Below are 24000 nucleotides of genomic sequence, written 5' to 3'. Positions count from 1 at the left end.
TTCCATGACTATGTATCTATGCCCAAATACAATTTAGCGCGAAAAGATCGTAGCACCCCTAGATTTTTCCACCTTTCCAGGAGGTATGGCAGTCTTTTCGCATCGGGCTGTACTCGAATGCAGGTACACTTAGGATGTAAATGGATATTCGTAAATCCGTATGCAATCCACGTTCGTATCCGTTTAGGAGAATCCGAATCCGTCCGAAACTAATCGGATACGAATATGATAATCCCCCTATCCGATCGATTATTATCCGATTCGTATAGCAGTCCGATGATAATAAAATATCTGAAATATAACTCTATGTTTGTCTATCCTTTTAAGTTACCTTATTGGATTTTGTTATCTTATTTTTATAAATTTATAAGTTAAGATAATGTGATTCTGTTTCTAGATTTGCTATTGATTTATATATATATTGTTTTATGCAATGTGATACATGGAATTACATATCTATTAACAAATCAAAAATAAAAAACGTAAAAGAATAAAAGACGAAGAAGAGTAGAAGAAATGGTAGTTACTGAACTCTCAAGTCTCAACCCTAATCCTCATCATAAAAATGGTAAATATGTCAACGGATAGTCGAAAAATCGTATTCGATCCGTATTCATATCCATTTAGGAGAACCTGTATTCAAAAAATCACTATCCGAAAATTATCCAAATCCGTCTGAATATAATCGGATACGAATATGATAATGCCACTATCCGACCAAATTCGATCCGTTTACATCCCTAGGTACACTCCTATACACAGTACCGATTTGGCGATTAGCATTCTTTGTTCCTTATTTATTTATTTTATCGATTATCGTCTGGGGATAGAGGTGAACAATATAATTTTTTTTATTTTTTAAAGTGAATAATAAAACTTTGATGAATGCATATGCGATCAATTTGCATTGAGAATTAGAATATTCTAGATGCGATGTGACCATTGACCAAGGAATAAATCCCCAATTCGTCAAAAAAGGATTCTGTCCAGCCGTGGCAATAGCTGACCGTCCAGTCCAACTAAATGACAGTAAAATCAGGGGGTGGGGTGGTCATTTCACAGGTAACCCTACATGTGAAATGACCACGCCATCCCCTAATTTTACTGTCGTTTAGCGGGGCTGGACCATCCAGCTCCCGCCATGGCTGGACAGGAGCCAGGTCCCAATTGGTCGCTACTTTGCTTTCCCACGGTCCTCACCCTTAATTAAGCTCAGATTCCATAAAATCTCATCCATTAAATATAGTAATTTGCTCTATCTTTTTTTGTCACCATCACGTGGTAGAGGACCCCATATAGTCATATATACCCTTTTATCAATAAAATTTAATTCCAAAGCGCATTATGAAATAAAGTTGAAAGTTCAACCTAAGGTTTGAACAGTTTATGAAATTTTTACAGGAAAGTAACAAATAAATGGAAGAGGGATTGGTTGGAAAATAATATCATCCATATGGGTCTATATGAGCCCACATGGTAAGAATATGAGAGAGAAATGTTAGTATGGGTCCCAATATTTATTATGGACAATTTCTTAGATCTACTAGATAAGAACTGAAATTACAAGATAAATAAGTTTCAAATTTGTTTTACATCCACTACTTCCCATTTTGAAAAGATGTACTCAATCCCCAAAGTTGGTTAGTACCCATGCCCCTAGTTAATAAGTTCGGAAACAGCAATTGAACTGGTATGGATATGTATAGCAATTAAACGGACTAGATGGCAATAATACTTTTCAAACATCCGACGTAATAAAAAGCATACAAAATACGGCAATAATATGATACGTGTTTAATACACAATTGGTGGTGAACCATCAAGAATTTTAAATGGATCAATGTTCAACACATCAAATTATCCATATTTATATTTCTATACAATCTTCATTAGAGAAATATACAATACAACAACCCTAGAAGAGAGTATCCAAGTCCATCCATAGTTGTGAACAAATAGTAATACTATTGGGCTGTTATACAAAATATAATTAATAATTATAACAAGTACATAAAGAAAATGTAATTAATTAATTTAATCAAATTAAATTGGGTTTGATGAACACACTTCAAATACAATAAATCCAACATTGTGTTCATGAATATTTGCTTCTCTGTGGAACACACACAATCTTCATCTTGATGATGCATTCCTACTGCGGTGTGAGGATATACATTTTACAGGCATGAGACTCAATCTCAGCTGAAAGTTGGCCCTGAATAGATGACGTAGTCGAATGCTGTGAAATATGTGAATCACAGATCATATCAAAACCTATTTATATGATTTCGTTATTATTTCAATTGACTGCATATCAAATAAAAGAGGAAATATATGAATTGCACCTCCCACAAATCTCGAGCTGTGACAACAGTTGATGGTTTTAGGCCAATGTCTGACCAGTAAGCAGTAACCTGAGCCTTTGAAGATCCTCTGTTCCATAGTATAACTGCTACCCTGTAACTACTAAGAGGGCCTGCCCAAATCTGCAAAGCAGAAGATGATTTGAGGAGTCAAGACTACCAAATTCTCCAGGTTAAGGGTATAAAGTACTAAGAGATGTGAAAAAAAAAGGTAGGCCTGGTTTGATTTTGAGTGGCTTCTCAAACACTAAATAGGCTTTGCACCGAGTACTTTAGTCCCTGAAGGACAGGTGAGGAACAATCTAAAATGGGATAGGGAGATACCTCCAAATCTCCATCCTTCTTAACCTTTTTTCCTTGAACTCCAAGTTTATCTGTTCACAATTTATCATAAGAGAATTGGGTATTAAGAGCTTTAAAAAGGCCTTTCTAAGCCGTCCAACTTGTTCAAATAATGTTGAATAGTTTTAGAAGCCTTACCTTGATTAACTGCAATAACCTCTTCGTTGCTAAGCAATTCAAGTGTTACTTTATCCATTGCTCGAATATCACAACCAATCAATAGAGGAGCCTTGCACATTCAAAGCAACACCATTTTTTGTCAGTTAAATTAATTTGATAATTGTTCAACATGCTGAAGGACACGATAACAAACTTGTTCAAAATCTTCTTTGGTACCTTAACCAATGCCCATATACTGAAATGTGAACGGTATTCCTCTGTTGTCATACCACCATTTCCCACTTCAAGCATATCAGGATCTAATAATAATAACTCCAGCAAATGAGAAATCAAACCCAGAATGGTCCACAACATATATTTGTAGAGCAATGTGGTAGAACTATGACAAAGACCCTTGACAGTAACGGATTTATTGAACCGGGAGTAAATATTGTCTTGAAAAACTTGGAAATGCTTAATTAGCTGGTCAATTTTAAAAAGGGTCTTGGTGTGAAAAAACATTTGAAGTGAATGATCTTCACATTACTGCAAGTAATAAAGCAACTTGAGGTGATTTTTACCATTCCAGCCACCCGGTCCAGCATAAGATGCCCACTTATCATTTAGATCTGCTCGAGATGTCATACTAACCACAGCAACAGCATCAGTTTCTTACAACAAGAAAACGAATCTCGACCACATTGCAGTTTGTTAGTGTGAACTAACTTCCCAGGAGAATATATGCTACTTTGAGAAATGCAAACTAAAGCAATTGCTACTTCGAGTTCGATGAAAACTTTAAAGTTGCATCTCTAATCTCTATTAACAAGACAATTGGGCTTTATACATTAAAAGAAAATTTTTTACCTCTCCCATGTATCCTCAATATCACCTGTTGTCCTCCAACTATTTCCATAACTGGGTGCCCAAGTAGCTGGATCTTCCTGGCCCCTTGTGTTACAAGAAAAACCAATAAACTTAGTAGCAAGGAAAATGGATGTCATGCAATTACTTATGGACTTGAAGAAAATTAAATTACCATTCACATAAGGAGAAGAAGATGGACCTTCCCGAGTTCAGTAAAGCTTGACTCATCTTTGGGTACCTATCTCAAGAAGTAATGAAAGCAATTAGAACAACGAAGTGTTAGGTATCAGTATTGGCAGATAGGCTAGCAGGATAGTAAGTTACCTTTCCTTTGGGTTGGTATCAGTATTGTAACAGTTATCATATTTCAAGTAGTCAACTCCCTATATGAGGAAAAAAAAATGACTTTTGCTTGGATTGATGCAATGAACATAATTTAGAGAAGTAATCTTTGAAAGAATTAAGCACACAATCAATACCCATGAGGCAAAGGTTTTTGCATCTTGTTCTTCATGGCCTAGTGATCCAGGCATGGTTTTACTACAAGTATAGGTCCTGACAATATCACGAAACCATTAATTGATAAATAAGCTACATGAGCAAATAAGTTAAATTGTGCTGAGAGAAGGGACCAGGTCTTAGTGTATCTATATGTGTTAATGCAACAATATTGATTAAGAAGTGGAAAACCATACTTCAAAGGAAACTCCATACCCGGCATCGGAGTAGACTCCAAGCTTAAGTGCTTTGCCATGGACATAATCTGCTAGAGCCTTTATTCCAGAAGGAAAAGTTGAAGCTTTAGGAACCAAATTTCCCTGCCAGAATTCAAAACCAGAAAAAAAAAGAAATTATCAATTGCTCCCCATGGTAAAAAGTATCAATTTACAAAAAAACTTTGCAAGTACCTGTGAGTCTCTATTAAGTTCAGCCCAACAGTCATCTAACGTAAATCAATAAGAAACAACATATGAAATTAGCATCATTAATATTGATCATTTGAAAGAAATAACCCGAAAATAGTGTGAAGGATAGATTTTTTTCTTTTTTTTAAATAAAAAATTGGCTCCATATGTCGAATGGTAGAAGATCCATGTTAGCTCAATTTAGCCCCTGTTGAAGGTTGAACCATGGATTTAAAAATCAGAATCAGATCAGGCGAATTACCTGAAACCGATTCCTGCCATTCCAGAACAGAATCGAATCGAATCGGAACCAATTAGACCAAATTCAGATCAAATTCCTTGTTTTAAAACCAAGGGTTGAACTGTTTTTGACCCATGATGGATGTTCAAGTCATGTGTGATCAAATCCACCTGGATACAATACATAGCCCTTCAACTAATTCGAGCCATGGATGGGCACAGGGGGTTTACCCATTTGACCAGCTTGGAAGTTCCCGGAATTAAAATAGCAGGTAAACGAATGTGAATATACCTAAATTTATATATTTATATCCAAGTGCTGAAAGACCAGTTGCCACCATTGCATCAGCTGCAGAACAAGTTTTATCCATTTCATGTTAAATTGGAATATTATGACAATTTTTAAGTTTCATGGGTTGAAATACTAGTATAAGCATTACCTGTTTCTCTAATCAATTTCTCCTCAATCTTACAATTGAAATGGTTCCAGCTGTTCCATCTAATAGCCATACCAATAAATTAGTCTCCCTTTATGAAGTTGAGTATCAAATTGTTCTATTTTGAAACAGGAAGGTGAAGAACTATAAGAAAACAGTGAAAGTAAGTTGAATAAAGAAAGAGATGCAATAATGAAAGCATTTTTTCCCTCAAGTGATGTGCTCCGTGTCAATTAAAGCGGGTATTACCTTCTTTTGGCCTTTAATGGTACTGTATTGCTTACTATTACTCCTCAGATTCTTTCACAAGTGACAGAGAACTCAATTATATCAGAGAGAGAGACAGAAGAGGAAACAGAAAGAAAGCTTACCCCATCTGGGGAGTTCGACCAATGCCGTTGTCTAATAGGTTCCTTCTTGTTGTTGTCACATCTGGTACTGAACTAACGTTGCGCAGACGAGAAGCAGCGAGCATTGATAAGGAGGAGAAGAAGTTGAGTAATAGCCCAATCACAATTGCTAATGCCATTGAAGAGAGAGCCATGGCAACTCACTCCTATGGGCGGAGGAGGAGGCTGGAATTAAATGATATGCTTATGGTCGATGATCCAAAGGACCAAAGCGTTCTTAACTTCTCTTGGGTATGTCGGTTTAGCCATTGGTGTATCAAAAAGCTCTGAGAGAGAGCCAGAGAGAGAGAAGTGTATTAATTAGATCGCAGCGGCAAAGCCTGTCGGTGGTGGTGAGTAACGACCGAATGTACGTTCCAATAAAAAGTAATCTTCTTATTTATTATCCACGTCTGCTCTCAGTTACTCCGGCGTCACCGTGTCAGCGTGTCTGTGTTGTTGTCTTCAAGTGCTTTTCAAATTTTTCTTTCGGTAAAAAAAATCAGTATGAAAAGGACTGTTCCGTGTGGGTTTCCTCCATTCCACTTAATTTAAGCCTCTCGCGTTAGTGCAGTGCAGGGTCACGCTTCCGGACAAAGTGTGTATTCTCAAGTCACGCTCTTTTAAGCAAGCAATCCTTTTTCTTTATATATTTTTATGATTGAAAAATTGAAAGCAAAGAATCACATGCAGATCTGACTATCTGAGCAATTTTTTTGCAAGACAAGGACAAGACTCAGTTAACCATAGCGAACGATCTGGGCAACTCTTTCTGTCATGCTAAACAATAAAATGTATACTAATTAATCTCCTATAATAGAGGAAACATACAATTTTTTTTATTTTTTATTTTTTGTTTTCTAGAACATCAGATTGTATTAAAATAAAAGAAAAAAAAAATATTACAATGGAAGAAAGGAAGGCATTCCCATTTTATTACAATTACAAAAGAATTAAGATCCCACTTTCGGCAAAGCCATCATAATAGAAAAACCTTAAACCTTAGAATTAACAAAACCAAATCTGCTTCTACTACCTAGAAGCATCTCAAAATAAGTTTTCTTTGACATGGAAAGTAAGATCTCTATTTAAAGATGTAGTTACAGTTTTTGTCTTACCTAAAAAGTCAGCAAACACACAATTACTCTCACAGGTTTTTTTTTTTTTTGGTATTTGTATTGCCAAGAAATAAAATAAAAATGAGTTTCTTCCAAAAAAGTTTGATGATGAAGAATATTTATTCGTTTACCAAAAAAAAAAGAAGAATATTTATTCATGATACTATTAATTCATGGATTATTCATTTAAAGATGATATTAAGATTTAAGACATGCAGCTTGATAAGAATCTCTACTAAAAGTAGGAAGAAACACCATTTTCCCCCTTTTTTCTTGAATGGTATTAATCAGCCCTTCTTTTTCCCAGTCGGATCATTTGATCTCTAATCTGAATTAATAAGGGTAAAGTACACGTACCCCCCTAGAATGCACCCAATATTCCTCGTACCCCCCTAAGCGGCCCAATATTTCACATACTACCTCTCAATATTCCACGTACCACCCCTGCTTTACACCCCAAATGCCATTTAAGTCCACACCAGGTATTAAATGCTATAAAATGATCAAACTACCTTTTCTTCTATCTTTTCTAAAATTAGAAAAGACCTATTTGCTAAAATTTGAAAAGACTAAAATGCCCTCATCTTCCCCAAATCATCGTCTAATTTAATTTGCAAACCCACCACCACCCCCCACCACCCCCCACTGTTAACACCATCACCATCCCACCGTGAAGCCCCACCTCACTGTCTCTCCTCCCCTCCTCTACTTCCTCACCTCTCGTTGAGTTGGGAGCCACAGCCACAGCATCGCTGATTGTAATGAAGTTCCCACTCCCATCTTTAGCTACAACCAGATCGTATTTCGTTGCGTTGATCGATGTCTGCAACAACCTTCGATCCTTCCACATGATTCCACTTCCTTTTTGCAAAGAGTGATCCTGCAAGAAAGCTCACAATGCAAAGAGCCAATATGGCTTTCCCTAAAATTGGTTTTTCTCTCATTTTCTTTGTCTCTGTATCAACTTCCAGCAACAAACACACTGTTCCAATAGATCTCCTGAGTCCAAACACTATCTTCTTCTCCAGCTTCATTAGAAAATGAAGAAATTAAAGATAGAATGAAGCATATGATGAGAGCCTAAGGAAGGGTAACAAGCTTGGTTTTAAAGATGGGTTTCAAGCTTCAATGTAATTTAATGTGGGGATTGAACATTTAGGGTAAAATCTTCGAACTCTCTCAACAACATCCCATCTTCAAAATAGGGTCTCTGTTTCAATAATCAGGTTTGGGAGTGGGTTTTGGAAATCGGGTAGAGCGAGTGCGTTAGCTAGGTATTTTTAGTGAAATCAACAAAAATGCCTCTTTACTCTTGGAAGTGGAAGAGATGTTGGCGATATTCAATTTCTTGAGCATCACTAAGGAATTACTAACCAAACGACTGATACCGTACAATCTCTTCTCAATTTTCTTCCTCACTTTCCCGTTGCTGTAAGTGAACCCATCAAGACAAATCTCACATGGCATCTCCTCCGGAATCCTACCGATGGTGACCGGTAAGATGAGGCGATTACAGTGAAGCTTGATTTCCTGCTTTTTCACGTAATCAGTGACTACCTCCATAAAATCCTTCAGGCCAGAGGTTTCCTTCCATGATTCATACTGCTTGAAGCAGTTCAAGATTATTTCCCCCTTGGCTTTAACCATGTTGGTGGATCCCTTACTGATCAGCCCCCACCCAGATTTCTCGCTACCATCGTAGGTGAACATTGTCTTGATCTCCTTCATTATTTGAGGGTTTCTCCCCTTTTGAGTAATTTTTTCCCCGATCCTAGTAATCAAACAGATCTGGGGAAAGTAGCAAATGACTCAGTTTTCTTTAGGAAAAAAAATTGAATTTTTGCAGAGCATGATCAAGAGATTGTGGGGTTCGAAAGATGAAAAATCTGGAGGAGATTGAGGAAGTAAAGGAATTGAACCCGTGAAGGAGTGGATTCTGACAATTTTCTCAGTTACGGACTATGGTGGGTGACACAGACCGGTACCTGTGAAAGTTGAGAAGGTTGAACCGTTGAGGGAGGGGAGGGAGGTGCGATTAAGAAGTTCAGAACTTGGAGTGGTGGTGGTGGTGGGTATGTAAAATTAGATGATGATTTGGGGAAGATGAGGGCATTTTAGTCTTTTCAAATTTTAGCAAATAGGTCTTTTCTAATTTTAGAAAAGATAGAAGAAAAGGTAGTTTGGTCATTTTATAGCATTTAATACCTGGTGTGGACTTAAATGGCATTTGGGGTGTAAAACAAGGTTGGTACGTGGAATATTGAGGGGTGGTACGTGGAATATTGAGCCGCTTAGGGGGGTACGAGGAATATTGGGTGCATTCTAGGGTGGTACGTGTACTTTACCCAATTAATAATGGCCAAGATTGATCAATTATCATTGCAAGCACCACAATCCTTCTTGTAAATTACACTACAATTACATCTGTAATCTCTGGAATATCAGGGGACAATTGTCTCTATGCTATTTTTTATAGTGCACACAAAACTTTGCACCTTCGAGATAGAGAAACCTCAAGATTTGGGAAGGAAGATGGAAGAAGGGGGAATCTCTTTACCCACTCCTTGTTATAAAAAGGTAAAAGTGTATTTTCATATCCACTCTCAACGCCACATCATCTCTTAACATTGGATGGCTAACGGTCAGTTAGTTTAACATAGTTTTGAAACTATAAGAGATGTACTCGTTCACTATTTGAAACCTTGAGTCAATTTGTATTTAAGGCAAAGTATAAAAGGTGTACACATAATTTATCCTAAAAAAAAAGGAGAGGATTGTGCACTCCACCCACTCCTTGTAAACAGTCAGCCTTGCCCATTACGGGTGGTGGGATGTTAGTGATAGGGTGAAGATTTTCGATGGGGGAGTGAAGAGAGATAGACACAAGGTGAGCACCCCATAGCTAAAAAATGAAAAGAGAACAAGAGGTTCGTCTTTTGGTATCCATTGAGAAACTTCCCAAGTCTTACATTAGCTAATACTGATCTCTTAGCTTTGTGATTTTCTTTTAATTTATCTCCCAAAACCATCCCAAGATTATAGATACAACACTTGATAACAAAACATGGGAGAGGGATGGGTATGCTAGCGGTAAACCGTAAGCTAGGACCCTATGTGTCTATCTCTCTCTTCCTCCCTTTGAGGGTAAGGGAGTCATGTCAAAGTGGGAAGAGAGATATAGACACATAAGGTGCTACCTTACTGTATACCGCCTGCATACCCAACCTTTTCCCATAAACAATGACAGAAGCATAAAATTTCAACTCTTTTCCCAACCTTTTCACTTTAAATCAACATTAAAAAATGTTGAAAGAAGCAAACTAAGCATTATTTCTACAACTTTGCCTTACATCTTTCTGATCTTCATTTATTCATTTATTTTCAATTTTTGTTGTATTACTCTTCAATATTCTGACCATTTGTAACTCTTCTTCTTTCTACTTTCGTTGGATCAGGTAACTAAGGGAAGAACTTGGGGAGTGATCTATCATTGGCGTTCCAAGTAACTCTAAGCAACTGGTGTCAACACATACATCTTGCTCGCATGGGGATCTACGGTGGCTGTAATGTTTCCCACAAATTGCGTAATCAATGTCTTATGCTGCATGAGACACCAAAGCACTAGTCAACTAAACGAAAAACTAAGTCTGTGTTTGGTATTTATTCTTGGAATAGATTCTGGGTTTAGAACACATTTTGAAACGAGAAAATAGAGAAAAATCGGACTTCAGAATGCTTTCTAAACCCCAAATCTACTCTGAGATTGCATACCACACAACCTAAATTCAAATAAACAAGGCATAGGAGATGTAACAATAAGGCTTAGTTGACGTACCTCCCAAAGATCTCTGGCCTCTACAACAGTCTTTGGAGGGATGCCTATGTCTTCCCAAAGGGCAGTAATTGGATAACGAGAAGATGAGCCTCTGTTAAGTAGGAGGACTGCAGTCTTATAGTCTGAAAGGGGTCCAGCCCAAATCTTTTGGCACAAGAGAAAAATGATTCAGTGCCTATTTTTATAATTTGGTTTTACCCATTCAGAAACAATAGATTTTAAGTAGAGTACAAGTTACTCATTTACCTCTATATCTCCTTCCATCCTAACCTTTTTCGCTTGAACACCAAGTGGATCTGTTCAACATACACCAAAGTACATATATTGCTCAGAGAAATACAGGGTGAAAGTTAAACTCAGTCATGAAAGGTAAATGCATTTACCCTGGTTTACGTCGATGACCTCCTTATTGCCAATTATCTCCATGGTTTCCTTGGTCATATTTCGCACATCACATCCGATGAGTAGGGGAGCCTATGATAATCATTATAAATAAATAAGTAAAAGGAGAATGTTTTCTGGTCTGGTGGTCTACATAACTGAGCCATGGTCGGGTGCCTACTTCTACCACATGGCAGATCGATTTCAAAATAACACAAACCATAACACAGAGGAGACCTCTGTGGTACCTTAGAAATGGCCCAAATGCTAAAATGAACAATGTATTCATTTTTTGTCATTCCACCATTTCCTACTTCAAGCATGTCTGGATCTGCTCAAAAGACACATAACTTGGTATGTAAACAAAGCCTTAAAAGCAAACAATATCATTAGCTAAAAAATTATCTGAGTAATTTTATAGCTAGTTGGTCTGAAATAGCAGAAAACTAACCATTCCAACCACCAGGCTTTGCATAATCAGCATAAACTTCATTCATGTCAGCTCTAGAAACCATGCTGTGTTGATTGAAGGAGAAAAAGAAGACCATTTTCTTCAATGAAGGTGTATTGGATTTTATCAAAACCAAGGAAAATAATATCATTAATATCACAATGTTTTACCTGTCCCATGTATCAGCAATGTCATTAGTAGTTCTCCAACTATTTCCTAACTTAGCACCCCACAGAGCTGGATGTAAATCGCCCCTAGTCAATAAAAGGATAGCGGTTAAAAGGCTTACAAGGAGTAATGGTTTATAAGGAGATGAAGGAAAATAATCAGATTCAAACAGAGCTACCATTCACAAAGAGAAAAGAAAATTGGTCGACCCGCATTCATCAAAGCTCTGGTCATTACAGGATACCTGTCAAAAAATATCACTAAGTTGGTCTTCAAAGTTTCAAGGAGCAATAAAAGACCCCTCCCCCACCCCCACCCCCCCCCCAAAAAAAAAAAAAAACATATTCAAAAGGTAGATTACCGAACAGTTGGCTTTGAACCACCATTGTTGCAGTTATCATACTTCAAATAATCAATACCCTATATTAGACCAAGTAAACAAAAAATAGTGGTTATTTTTTCCAAATATCAACTACTTGTGTAACAGCATATGTTAGCAAGAATGAAGCATTACCCACGAAGCAAAAGTTTTCGCATCATGTTCTTCATGACCAAGTGAACCAGGCATTTTTTTAGAACACGTAAAATACCTGCCGAATTGACAAATATCAAGTTCAGTTTGTTCATATCTCATATCCAGTAGTAGTACATATATTTTAAAGACTAGACTTGTGAAAACAACAAATAGAAAAGACAGAGTTTCTACGTCATAAGATTTGACCAGTAGAATTGAAACTTTGAGAACATACACTACTAATGGATAGGGTTTTATTGAAATTTTACCAATGGCTATTGATTAAATTGAATTGAGAAATCTATTGTACTTACCCTGCATCTGAGTAGATTCCTAGCTTCAGCCCCTTGCTGTGTACATAGTCTGCCAAAGCTTTAATGCCCGATGGAAATGTTGACTTCTTGGGAACTAGATTACCCTGAAATTGATTCCAATATTTTTATAGGCAACTGTTAACCAAAAACAAAGAAGTGACTCAACAATAGGAAGACACATAAATATCCCCTTCTGGAAAACAATTAGGGAATATGACTTAAATCTTCAACACTATAGTTTGAAGGACCAAATGTACATTGCAGAAAATACATATTTTCTTCTCGTGTTTTTGTTATTTTATCAAGAAACCCAGATATTTTTCATTTATTAAACAAATTAAAAAGATTAGAAAACAGTATTATCATCTCTTAATAAAACTCCATCGAATCTCTGAAACCGTTCAGAAATACAGTAACAAATAATGAGAACAAAAGCTTTAGATCTGTAATTGGACAAAAACCATATATAAAATTGATGTAATCTTAAAAAGTAGAGTAAGATATAGGCAAACCTTGTCATCACGAGATATCTCAGCCCAACAATCATCTAATAAAGGAAAAAATGTGAGTTACAGTTAGCTACCTATACCAGTAAAGCAAGATTGGAATTTCACACAAGAAGAGGGGGCATGGATTGGAGCATTCCACACCTATATTTATGTACTCATAGCCAAGCTTGGCAAGACCAGTTGAAACCACAGCATCAGCTATTAAAAGCATAACAAAATAGTTAGAAAGAAACACTACTAACGAAGTGAAATTAAAAAAAACAGGAGGGGGAAATATCTTCTCTCTGAGAGCATGACCTACGTCAGCCCCTCTTGTGTCTATCTCTCTTCTCCCCCTATGAAATGACTTCTCTGCCCCCAATTAGGGGAGGAGAGAGATAGACCCAAGGATTACTTGGCGTAGGCCACACTCCCAGAGAGAAAACATATAAATGGAGAAGAGTTTCTTCAGTTATTGTTATACTCAGTGGGGTTTAGAGGCAAAAATGTGTCTTTCTAAATGGGGAAAAGAGAGATAGACTCATGGAAGTGCTGGCATAGGCCACAGTCCCGCGAGAGATCTTTTTCCCAAGATAGTAATAGGACATACCAGTTTCCCTGATGATTTTCTCGTCAATTATGCAGTTGAAATGATTCCAACTATTCCACCTATATATATGGATATACAGAAATATTAAAAAAATTAAATAATAACGAAACAGAAGGGTAAATTGTTTTTTTTTTTTTGGGTAGAAAGAAGGGTAATTTGTTAGTGAAATAGTCCATATACCATTAAATAAGAAGCCAAACAGTAGGTTTTTTTAGGTTTATAATAATGCTCATTATTTATTGGATTCGGTTTCTCTACAGCGCACCCTTGATAGGATGAAACACATCTGAGCATGGTGGACAAGCAATGGAGAGAAGGATTTCTTAATTTTAAAATCCTCATTTCTAGTTCAGAGATTTCGTTTGATCGATACCCTGGCCATGTGTCAAATCGAGCTGTCACACTGAACGTCCGGTGCACAGCTCCGGGGTGCGCTGCAGAGGAACCGGATCCTCAAATATTTTTTTGGGGGTTTTGACCACTGTTTTGTTTGTTTCAAAGTGAAAGACAAGGAAAAGCCACACCGGATCAAGGAACTTGGAAGTGGAACATAAGGCAAAGGCGTGGAGGGCAGAAAAGGAAGAGGAGATGAAAAGAAAATTTAATTTGGGTTTTTTTTTTATGATAAAATGGTTTAGCTCTAGTCTTCTTTGTAGAAAATCCAGTGAGTCCAAATCAAGTCAACAAAACTACTGTTACAAAGGATGACTCTTAAGGATTAAAGAAAGAAAAGTTTTTGGATTAAATTACTGAAACGGGATGAGGAGGATCGGCCCTCCGACTGAGTAGATAGACATGTCCACCTCCACTACAGAATGGTCAATTCTTGACTGGTAGCATTGGCAACCTAATATTCATGTCTCTCTCTCTTAGCAAAGAATCATCTATCAGGCTAACCATGAAGAGTGAATTGATTCACAGAGAGAGAGGGAGAGAGTTTGTGAAATTAATCAAACTAGGACAGAAACAGAGAGAAAGGGCAAAAAATTTGAAGAAGGAATAATTTAATAAGTTTACCCCATGGGAGGAGTGTTGCCGAGGCCGTTGGCGAGAAGATTGCGTCTATAGACATCTCCTTCCGACTCTATCACCCTTCTCGATTCCGATGCTGCAGAGGCAGAGCCACTCACCAACGCCGCCAACACTAGCACCAACACCAACTCCTTACTTTTCCCCATCATCTCTTTCTTCCTCCACAACAAATCAATCTTTCAGTTCCAGAACAGACACTTAAGCACTACCCCCCCTGTTTTATGGCCACACCCAAGTCCCCCCCCCCCCACTCTCTCTCTCTCTCTCTCTCTCTCTCTCAAACCCCGCCTGCGCACAAAGAGGAACAACGGGAGAGTGACCCAACTCACTAACTCAGTAACAGGGGAAAGAACGGGTCCTATTCTATTTATAGGCAGAAATCTGATTTAGGATAGTGTGTTAATCCAGAATAATCAAATCAAGTCCATACGGTCCGATACAATCATTATGTATCAATATCGATAAAGACGGCGACCGATATCGTGAACTATAAATCCAAGAACACCCCTCCCTCTCCTTTGCCCTTTCCATTCCTGGTCTCGGTATCGGTACTACCCGATCCTATATTAGTGAAACGGTTCTTACTAAGAGCAAAATCTGAGGAGAAGCATTATTGCAATATTGCTATGTGAAGTCTTGTTAAATGTTAACATTGTTTACAGTTACCAAAAAACATAGAAAAACAAATCTTGTTAAGCTTATCCACTGTTTGAAATTAAATCAAGCCAGCGAGCATGTCCGTTGATTCTATTCCATTCTTTGCTCATCTTTCCCCTAAAAGGGGAAAATTTGACTTTAATAAGTGAACAGCTAATGACTCGTACGACTCATCATCTCCAGCCTACCTAACGCTTGTCTTTCTTTCTTTTGTTTTCTTTTTTTTTTTATGGAAAACAAAGAAAAGATGGATTACATATTAGGATAATACACATTGTTCATAGCCTGGCCATATTTTGCCAGATTCCAAGCTATACTTAAACATAAAGGATGTCCAGTAGAGTGGTAAGAAATATCCTGAGACATATCGGCCATAGTAAAGAACTTCTTAAAAAGGTGCCATGGCCACGAGCCTTTGGTTGGAGATGGAAGAACGTCGGTGATTTGTTTGTTAAAGCATCATATTTCTTTAATCTTCAACCCCATACTGGCCGCTTGCTTAAGACCATATGTAATTCCAAAAAGATATGGGTCCAAAAAGTTCAAAGCTTGGATATTCCCTGCAGCCAAAAACATGAGCTTGCCTTCCTTTAAAAAGATATAGGACCAGCCGGCCATACTCAATCCAGATATATGGTATCCTGCACATATTAAAACATGAAAATCAAAATAAGGTAAGGAAATAGCAAAAGGTAGAGATACAACCTCCGAAGTACAGTCTATTACATCATGGGAAGGAAAGGAGGGGGGGCTATTTGTAAATCTTTCAACCAATTATGGGTTTGATCCAACACCCATTTCGGATCAGGCTTCTCAGAACCAATAACAACCTTGTTTCTCACAGACCAAATGTAGTAGCAAGTAATTATAAAAACACTAAAAAACCACGCAGTATCTTGTTTAGAGGACTTTAAGTTACGCTAAAAGAACAGACAGAAATGTTTCAAACTTTCAAAGTTCAGAAAATCAGATCTTAGATCCAATGGTCCTACCGCCCAAACATGTTTGACCCAATCACAAGATAGGAAAAGGTGCCAGATGAATTCAACACCATTTCCACAAAGAGCACAGGAAGGATCAATCTGGAGCCATTTCGAAATAGTAGCCTTGATAGGAAGTCTTGCATTTAGCACACGCCAAAAGAAGACCTTAAACTTTGGGTGAATTTTAATTTTCCAAAAGAATTTATAAGCCTAATTGGATAATCAGCTTTTAGATTTGTCATCGCATCCCTCCTTATCTATTCTTTCCTTGTTTAGTATTTCCTATCATTTAATGCAATAAAAAAGATCGTGTTTTGGTCGGTGCGTCCCATGTCCAAACACGAGTCGTTATCGTCTACGGTTCCCTGACCGGTGCGGTTCCCTAGTTCTTCTCACAAGAGGGGGTGGGACCCACCTGGAGCACCTGACCGAACAGTCTGCCCAGGTGGGGTCCACCCTCCTCTTGTGAGAGGAACTAGGGAACCGCACCGGTCAGGAACCATACACGAAAAAAATTCGTCCAAACACACGGGTGGCAAAATGACTACCCCACCCCCATATTGTAGGGGTGTCAACCGGTCGGGCTCGGTCGGGCCTAGCCAGGCCTCACCAATTTTACAGGCTGCACCGTGTCCAATCGTTTAGGCATTCGGGCTTGCCTTGGGCGGGCCTGGTACAATTTCATTTCGGTCGATCGGTGTTCGATCTTTAATTGGGGCAACCTTATTCGGACTAAACAGGCATAAACCGGGTCTAAAACAGGCTAATGAGCTGTTTCACTCTAAATGATTTCTAAACGGTGTGGGATATATATAGAGAGATCGACACCGAATCACTACTACTAGCAGAAATAAACAGAAGTACAGAACTACTTGCAGAAGTAATGTCACTTACGTCAAGTGACACGTGGTGGATATATATGATGATTGTGACCCTTTGCCTCGTCCAACCAAGCTGACGGAAATAAACAAGGATCTGGTTCCTCTCCAGGGACCTCAACGCCTAGGGCACGTCCGGGGGCATCCAAGGGTGTTATACCCGCACCCCAGGAGTATAATTAATTATTAATTCTTCCCCGTGACGTGTAGTTATCACGCCACGTATGCCGGTGAGTTGTTCTCACCGGTGGTCAAACCCTACTATATTGACCATAGTACGAGGTTGCCTATGGAAACTAGTCGGGACCATGGAGGTTGCCCCTTGACGTGTCGGGGTAAGTAGTTGACCAAATTTTATTGTGTGCTTACGCCTCTCAAAGCCCTCGAAGTGTGGTCCAAAGGCCCGACCTCTTATGGTGGGAACCACCTTCCTACTCGATCGGAGGCAAGGTTACCGGCTGCCTCCGACCCGCATCCAATGCCGCTAACAAGGACCCTTGTGGGTGAGACCCCGTGGCTAAGGTGCTATTGGTGCCCCGCCATGTTTGACCCTACCCAAATAGACCCTAGGTTACACTTATGAGGCCTTATCCAAATAGGCCAATAAATGTGAAGTCTATATGAGAGAGAGGGGTAAGACTATTCCTTAGTCTTTCTTTTTCTTTCTCTTTCCTAACCTAATCGTGAAAGGAGAGGAGAGCTTTGAAGAGAGGAGGAGAAGGAGGAGAAGGAAGGGAAGAAGAAGAAGGAAACAGCTCTTGGGTTTGGAGCTTTAAAGAGGGCACATCGTGTGTACCTCAAACCAGGTAAGCCAAGTGCCCTTTTCCCCCATTTTTCTCTCTTCCCCCTTGCTCGTTTGAGCTTGGGTGGTTCGTTGTTCTGACCCCAAGATGGGGATTTCTTTTGAAACCCAAAGGGTTAGCTCGAGTCATGTGTAGTTTCCCTTGTAGGATGCTTTCCCATTTTCATTACAATCCTATAAAGAACTCTATTTTGACCTCTTGCTGAATCTATTTGATTCTAAAGCTTCAACCACCAAAGAAAACCCCAAATCTGGATTTTTGAGCTTTTGATCCTTTAAACCCCCTTAAATCTTTGAATGTTGGGTGTTTCTAAGACCCAAATAGACTCCAAGACACCCCTCCTTGTCCCTTGAGGCTTAGAGAACCAAATGGGACAACCCTCGGGCTTTAAAGACCTTGAAATCACACTTGGGTTGCATCGGAGGCAAGATCGCGTGGTAGTCCGATGTTTGCCTCCGATGTGTCCCGAGCCCGCAGGAAGGTCGGAGGCAAGGTCGAGGCAGCCCGCCGAGTCCGACGTTGCCTCCGATGCGCTTTTAAGGCTTATAACTTATGTAAATGGTGGGGTTTCTCTATGAGGCCTCCCCTACACTCTCTCACACTCTTATTCACTTTCATAGGCGCCAACATATGTGCAATGGAGTGATTTTGAGGAATCGTTGCGCTTATACAAATTCCATTTGAAGTAATTGGTGAGTGGGTTTGGGTGATTTGAGCTTGTTTACTATTGCTTATTCATGCATTTATGAATTATATTGTGACATTATCATTCAAGCATGATTGCATATTTGCATTTATTCTTATTCGATGATGATGATTTGGATGATATGGATTTGTGTTGGGTTACGGTCTTGCGGAAATCTGGCACCGAACCCCGTATTACGTGGAATTGTATATTGCATCTCATTCTTCTGTATGCGCCGTGTTGTGCTTGGTACCGGTGTTAGATGGAATGGGGCGTTGACACACCGGATGTACCTCTCAACACGATAGGATTCATGTAGTATATCTCGTGGTTAGGCTCGCTTCCCTATGCTACGACCCTTACCAACGAGGGTTTAGGTGTTGGGTAGCCGCAGCACTGCCGCTGTGGAGAGTTAGAGAGGCCGGCCAGGGGTAGTAATGGTTATCGGGTCTCGACTGCGGTGGTGATGACTACGACCGGGCGGCTCCATAGTAATAATTGAGGTTGCATTGTGGTGAGAATGGAAGGATCCACAATGTCTTCCCGAGTTATTGCAGAGCATATACCCATTGACTTAGCATTGTGTGTTAGGTGGTAAATGAATTAATAATAGCATGCACCATGGACTATTTGTGATTGTGTGATTGTGCATCCCCTTTTCTCTCTCACTAGCTCGGTGGAGCTAACCCCGTGTACACATTCTTTTTAGATTTCGATGCGATGATTACTTGTGGAGCCGAGACCGTGGATCGAGGATCATGGCGATGGTTGCCCATGATGATTGTGCATACGGCTGTATTGATACTTGGGACTTGTTCCCTTCTTTGTTTTTTTGGGGCCACGTGCCTTGTATAAATATTTATTGTTATACTTGTTTTGGGGTAGTTATGCTATGGTCATTCAGGATATCCATCCAAACTATTTATGTATCACTTAGCCATGTGAACATGAGGTAACTACTGTAAACGCTTCCGCTTATTTTATGATCGTTAAAAATGTAATATTCCTTTGTCTTTCGCACTCTGATATTATTGTATTGTAATATTGGTTTATGACTGTGAGTTGGCCACTGCATCGAGATCCTGGCGGTGAGGTGGGATGACGCGTGTCACCCCAATCATACCCTGATATTGTAATTTATCCCTTGTCGGGATAGGGGTGTGACAACATGGTATCAGAGCCAAAGATGCTCTGCACCAACCACAGTCTTGCGGACTCTTGATTTACTCTCCACAATTAGGTTCTAAATTAAAAATCTTTAAGAACATAAATGATTGTGTGCAGACATAGGAGAAGACTGATTGTGGTGAAACAATAACTTAGAAGATAATAGGCAACATGAAACTTAGGAATTGAACCATAGGCTGTTAAGCTACAACTTTGAAATTGCTTGGTTGAGCCTTAGGTAGGTCATAAATGAGTAACTATATGTTAAAATTCATAAACAATAATGAACCAATTATAACCAAGCATAATTATCAACAATGATTTAAACAAGAGAGAATTAAGCAAGTACATAAAGATATATATAAGATTAATTAGAAATGTCAAGTTGTTCCAAATCTTCCCAGAAGGCAACCATATCCTTCTTATTTCAATATTCATGATTTCATCCATTCCAACAAAAACATATGACTCCATCCTACTCAATCAAAAGATACCAATCTAAACACCATAATTGTTCCGGACTCTGCTTCGGCATAAGCTGTGCCTTTCCCAACTCGAGAATACAAGATCTCATCTGTTCCAACTCAAAACATTTGATTCTGTTCATCTCGATTAAATATACAAGTCTACCATTTCTAAAAGTTCCCAGTTGTTCATCCTAAGACAAGAACTATAAGAACCGATCCGGGATAACTTTAATTGTTGAGAGAAAGCTGAGCTAGACATTGCACCACCGCCACCATCGCGACCAAGAAAGCTCGATGTCATCTACCCCTCTCTCGATACCCTCTAGGCGCCAAGTCTGATTGGAGAGTTGCTTCGTGACCTCATCGAAGCCATCCACCACTCGCAGTTCAGCCGCTTTGATGGTCGTCGAATGTCAATACCTCCCACTTGATTAAGGTATAGGAATTCCTTCTAAGTGAACAATAGGTCCTTGCTCCTCCAATGGACACGTTGATAACACCAGGCCAACCGTGTCTTGCAATGAAGGCTATAGGAACCCCCTTGACATATGAAACAACCCGATAGTTTTGTGTGCCCGGGTTCCGGTGTTGATTTGCATAGAAATAGAGAATGAGTTTTGGGTAGTATGGTTCGGGAAGGTTGAGAATGTTGGTCCACCCCAATGCCTCGAATCTCCGCCCCACCATGTAAGCTTTGAGATCATCCAATACTACATTCCCCTTCCACTATATTTTTTAAGCGAAAGTAGTCTTGGTAAAGCTCTTGGTCCTCTATCTTTTGAAACTATAGTGGATCTAGCACAGTGGTGCAACTTGTTCAACGCATGCACGCTGTGTTCTTGGAGCCATTAATTGTTTTAACCTGCAACCAAGAGTCAAATAGATAGCAAATTAGTACCTTGAATGTTAAGGCCTAAGTAGATGATCAATGTAAGGTTATGGGGTTTAAAACCTAGCCTTTGATTCTTTTCCCAAGGCAATTAAGTTACAGCAGGATTCTTAGGCTAGAAATTTCTGATTTTTTTTCAAATTGTGATCTAAGAAGTTGGAGAAAAAGGAAAGGCATGGCCATTATGTGAATGACATGATAAATAATGAAGATTCATGGTCATAATATGCCTAAAAAGTAATATTTTATACAAAATAGTGGGTTCAAGCAAGAAATGGGTTTATTCAATCATGGAGCATGCCTTGAACTTCAAAGAAAATTTTCAGATTTTGTGGTTGAAAGTTTGAATCTTGGGAAACAAGTAAATATGATTTGTGACAACTCAGAGAATGTAAGCTAAGCCCTATCTAGTAAGACCGAATCAAATATGGCAAAAGAGAAGAGGAAAGATTCTAAGGATTTTATCAACAATCATGTATACAAGGAAAATATGTTTGAAGATAAGACAATGTGATAGTTTTCTATGAGATTTTATGGCATGTAAAAATTTAGATTTGAACTTGGAGAGTTTTCCCAAAATATTGTGAATTGAGGACTTTACCACAATCAAAACCTGAACATAATCCTAGTAAAATTCAACTAGACATGACAAACATAGCAACAATCTCTAAAATGCTTGCAAAGGCTTGAAAATTTATAAAAGATGCAATAATCAAACAAGGATCCAACAACTTAGTGTCATCGATCAAATAGGGCTTGATTTACACCTAAAAACCCTAGTTCCGACCAATCGGTTTGATATGAATTTGGTGTACATGGCCATGGGATTACAAGCAAAATCAAGACATGATCACAACTTAAGATGATTCATCCCAAATCCAAGAAAGAGAAAGTAGGAATGAGAAGAAAGTCATATCATGAACAAGTAAGAGTTGAACCTTGAGGCTTAAGATTACAAGAAAACCACCTAAGGGGAGCTTAAACGGAAGTCCCAGAGAGCTTTTTCTCCCTGCGGTTATGTCCTTTTCTTTGGAGCCAAAAAAAATGAGTTTTAAAACTCGTGGCTCGTTTTGTTAAAATTCTACGAACAGACGAGCGAACGGATCCACTTGTCGTGAATCCGCTCCGCACAAAACTTGAAATTATCATTTTAAAACTGTATGCGGATCAACGAACGGATCCACACTCATGCGTCCATCCGTAGATCCGTTTGACTTCAACTCTCTCGGCCTTTGAGACTTCGAGACGGGCGAACGAACGGATTTGCATTCCACATCCGCCCGTTAGTCCGCTCTACCTATTTTCACGGAGGAGCCACGAATGCACCGTGAGGCCGACGTCGCTCGTGAGTCCACCCGATTTTCTTTTAAGATTTTGAGCCTATTTTGGAGACCTTTTGACCACACCTATATGTGATGATCTTGTGCCTATACCCTAGATCGGACACCCTGTTGTGTGACCCATTTGTGGGGACCACATGAGTCTAGTTAATACCAAAAAAATTAAAAGAGGTTAGGACTTGTACCGATCGGGCCGAGCTAATAAGAACTAGCAGGCATTGGTAACGCTGTGACTCCTCTCTTACCTAAAAGGAGAAGAGTTACCCTTGAGGATGAAGATCCTTAGACCCTATGAACGTAAGGACTCAAACCTTATGGATAGGAAAACCTAAATCTATGCGGGTAGAGACCCTTAAGGGGTGCGTAGAATCTAAACTTGTGGGTAGGTACTAGGAAAGGAAAGTAATAGGCTGGTTTGGGCTGTTTATTTGAGTAAGCCATGAAGGTCACGTGTATTTGGAAGTCACTCATAACACCTCAAGCTAGTGATGACTCTATTTGGACTTTACTTGGTCCATCCAAACCTTGTTTAGACTCATAGAGAAAGTCCTACACCGTGATTCGACTTTCCAAAGAAAGGACTTAGCGAACCGTACTGAGAACTTCTTGTTCTTGTGGATTGACCTAGATGACAGATATGTCCATAGGGATTTGAATGTAATTATTGAATCTATGCCTACATATTGGTGTGATAAATATATATAGATATCCCTTAGAACCTTGGACTTGTGTGACGAGTGATTCTCCGGTACTACAAGTATGACTTACCTCGACCTTGGCGTGAAACTAGCGGAGCCCCGACCTTGGTTGACCAAACCTTAGGGTAATGAATAATGAATTTAATGACCGGATAGGTTAAATTATGGAGACTGCTTGAAGAGTTGACTTGGACAAAAGCTAGTAAAGGTTGTTGGTTCTCGAAGAGGACTGATGTGGACTCTTTCCCGTGGGATAAGCGTGTTATAGGTTTAAAGGTTGTGAAAGCTAAAACTGAAGGATGTAACAAAACCTTCTCCAACGACGATATGAATGGGGTAATGGATCACCAAATGCGTTCCTCCTTCATCGAGTGAACAATAGGAGATTCCATCAATATTCCAATCATTCTAAAGTTGGGTTAGGTAATGAGACAACCGGATGTGAAAGCCTTCAATGTGAACCCTATGTTGGGTCATGGACAGTTAAATCTGTAACCCAAGAATGACCAGAGTAGTGAAGGCTAGAGTGGTATCACCGTCGGAAGATCTAGGGAACCTTTGTTCCTTGAGACTTAACTTAGTAGTTGGAACCCGTTTTCCTAGGGTTATTGTGAACCACACCCTGTGGTAATGTGACCGTAAGGAAAAGAGAATTGTGGAACCGACTTGCGGTGACATGTAGGCACGCCTCATCTTGACCCGACCTTTGACTTAGTTTAAGATGTGGGTGACTTGGGATGTTATCCAACGCCCTTATCACTTGAGACCCTAGCGCCTCAAATTTCGGGACAAAATTTCTTGTAAGGTGGGGAGAATGTTATACCCGCACCCGGAGTATAATTAATTATTAATTCTTCCCGTGACGTGTAGTTATCACTGC

General features: G+C 39.2%; 2 protein-coding genes across 4 annotated transcripts; both read right to left on the bottom strand.

Annotated features, from left to right (window-relative positions):
- Window positions 1-2082: 2082 nt before the first annotated feature.
- Window positions 2083-23606, bottom strand: LOC122652996 (alpha-galactosidase). 3 transcript variants are annotated; one of them, XM_043846901.1, is made up of 17 exons: window positions 23602-23606; window positions 6097-6105; window positions 5625-5680; window positions 5257-5315; window positions 5109-5165; window positions 4580-4614; window positions 4386-4489; window positions 4151-4226; window positions 3996-4054; window positions 3844-3909; window positions 3672-3755; window positions 3386-3450; window positions 3042-3124; window positions 2844-2934; window positions 2688-2737; window positions 2346-2486; window positions 2083-2239 (listed from the first exon to the last, which is right to left on the bottom strand). In XM_043846901.1, exons 3-17 carry the CDS (start codon window positions 5627-5629, stop codon window positions 2153-2155), a joined length of 1062 nt encoding a protein of 353 aa, XP_043702836.1. In that variant the 5' UTR covers window positions 5630-5680; window positions 6097-6105; window positions 23602-23606; the 3' UTR covers window positions 2083-2152. The 3 variants fall into 3 exon arrangements, with proteins under 3 accessions (XP_043702836.1, XP_043702834.1, XP_043702835.1); XM_043846899.1 differs by lacking the exons at window positions 6097-6105; window positions 23602-23606 and having other exon boundaries at window positions 5625-5796; XM_043846900.1 differs by lacking the exons at window positions 6097-6105; window positions 23602-23606 and having other exon boundaries at window positions 3871-3909; window positions 5625-5796.
- Window positions 10185-14699, bottom strand: LOC122652994 (alpha-galactosidase 1). Its single transcript, XM_043846898.1, has 15 exons — window positions 14539-14699; window positions 13522-13580; window positions 13074-13130; window positions 12936-12970; window positions 12424-12527; window positions 12110-12185; window positions 11957-12015; window positions 11774-11839; window positions 11598-11681; window positions 11428-11492; window positions 11225-11307; window positions 10979-11069; window positions 10842-10891; window positions 10596-10739; window positions 10185-10361 (listed from the first exon to the last, which is right to left on the bottom strand). Exons 1-15 carry the CDS (start codon window positions 14697-14699, stop codon window positions 10269-10271), a joined length of 1227 nt encoding a protein of 408 aa, XP_043702833.1. The 3' UTR covers window positions 10185-10268.
- Window positions 23607-24000: the final 394 nt, after the last annotated feature.

Source organism: Telopea speciosissima, chromosome 2 (assembly GCF_018873765.1).
Source record: "Telopea speciosissima isolate NSW1024214 ecotype Mountain lineage chromosome 2, Tspe_v1, whole genome shotgun sequence".
NCBI lineage: Eukaryota > Viridiplantae > Streptophyta > Magnoliopsida > Proteales > Proteaceae > Telopea > Telopea speciosissima.
The sequence above is the reverse complement of the archived record's forward strand: the minus strand, read 5'-3'. Positions and strand labels throughout refer to the sequence as shown.

Coding starts and splice junctions, on each gene's coding strand:
- LOC122652994 (XM_043846898.1), bottom strand. CDS start 14,699: ATGGGGAAAAGTAAGGAGTTGGTGTTGGTGCTAGTGTTGGCGGCGTTG. Junction 11,070..11,224: donor GCATTTGGGCCATTTCTAAG/GTACCACAGAGG, acceptor TGATTATCATAG/GCTCCCCTACTCATCGGATG. Junction 10,362..10,595: donor AGGCCAGAGATCTTTGGGAG/GTACGTCAACTA, acceptor TGTCTCATGCAG/CATAAGACATTGATTACGCA.
- LOC122652996 (XM_043846899.1), bottom strand. CDS start 5,782: ATGGCATTAGCAATTGTGATTGGGCTATTACTCAACTTCTTCTCCTCC. Junction 4,615..5,108: donor ATATAAATATATAAATTTAG/GTATATTCACAT, acceptor GATTTACGTTAG/ATGACTGTTGGGCTGAACTT. Junction 2,935..3,041: donor GTATATGGGCATTGGTTAAG/GTACCAAAGAAG, acceptor TGAATGTGCAAG/GCTCCTCTATTGATTGGTTG.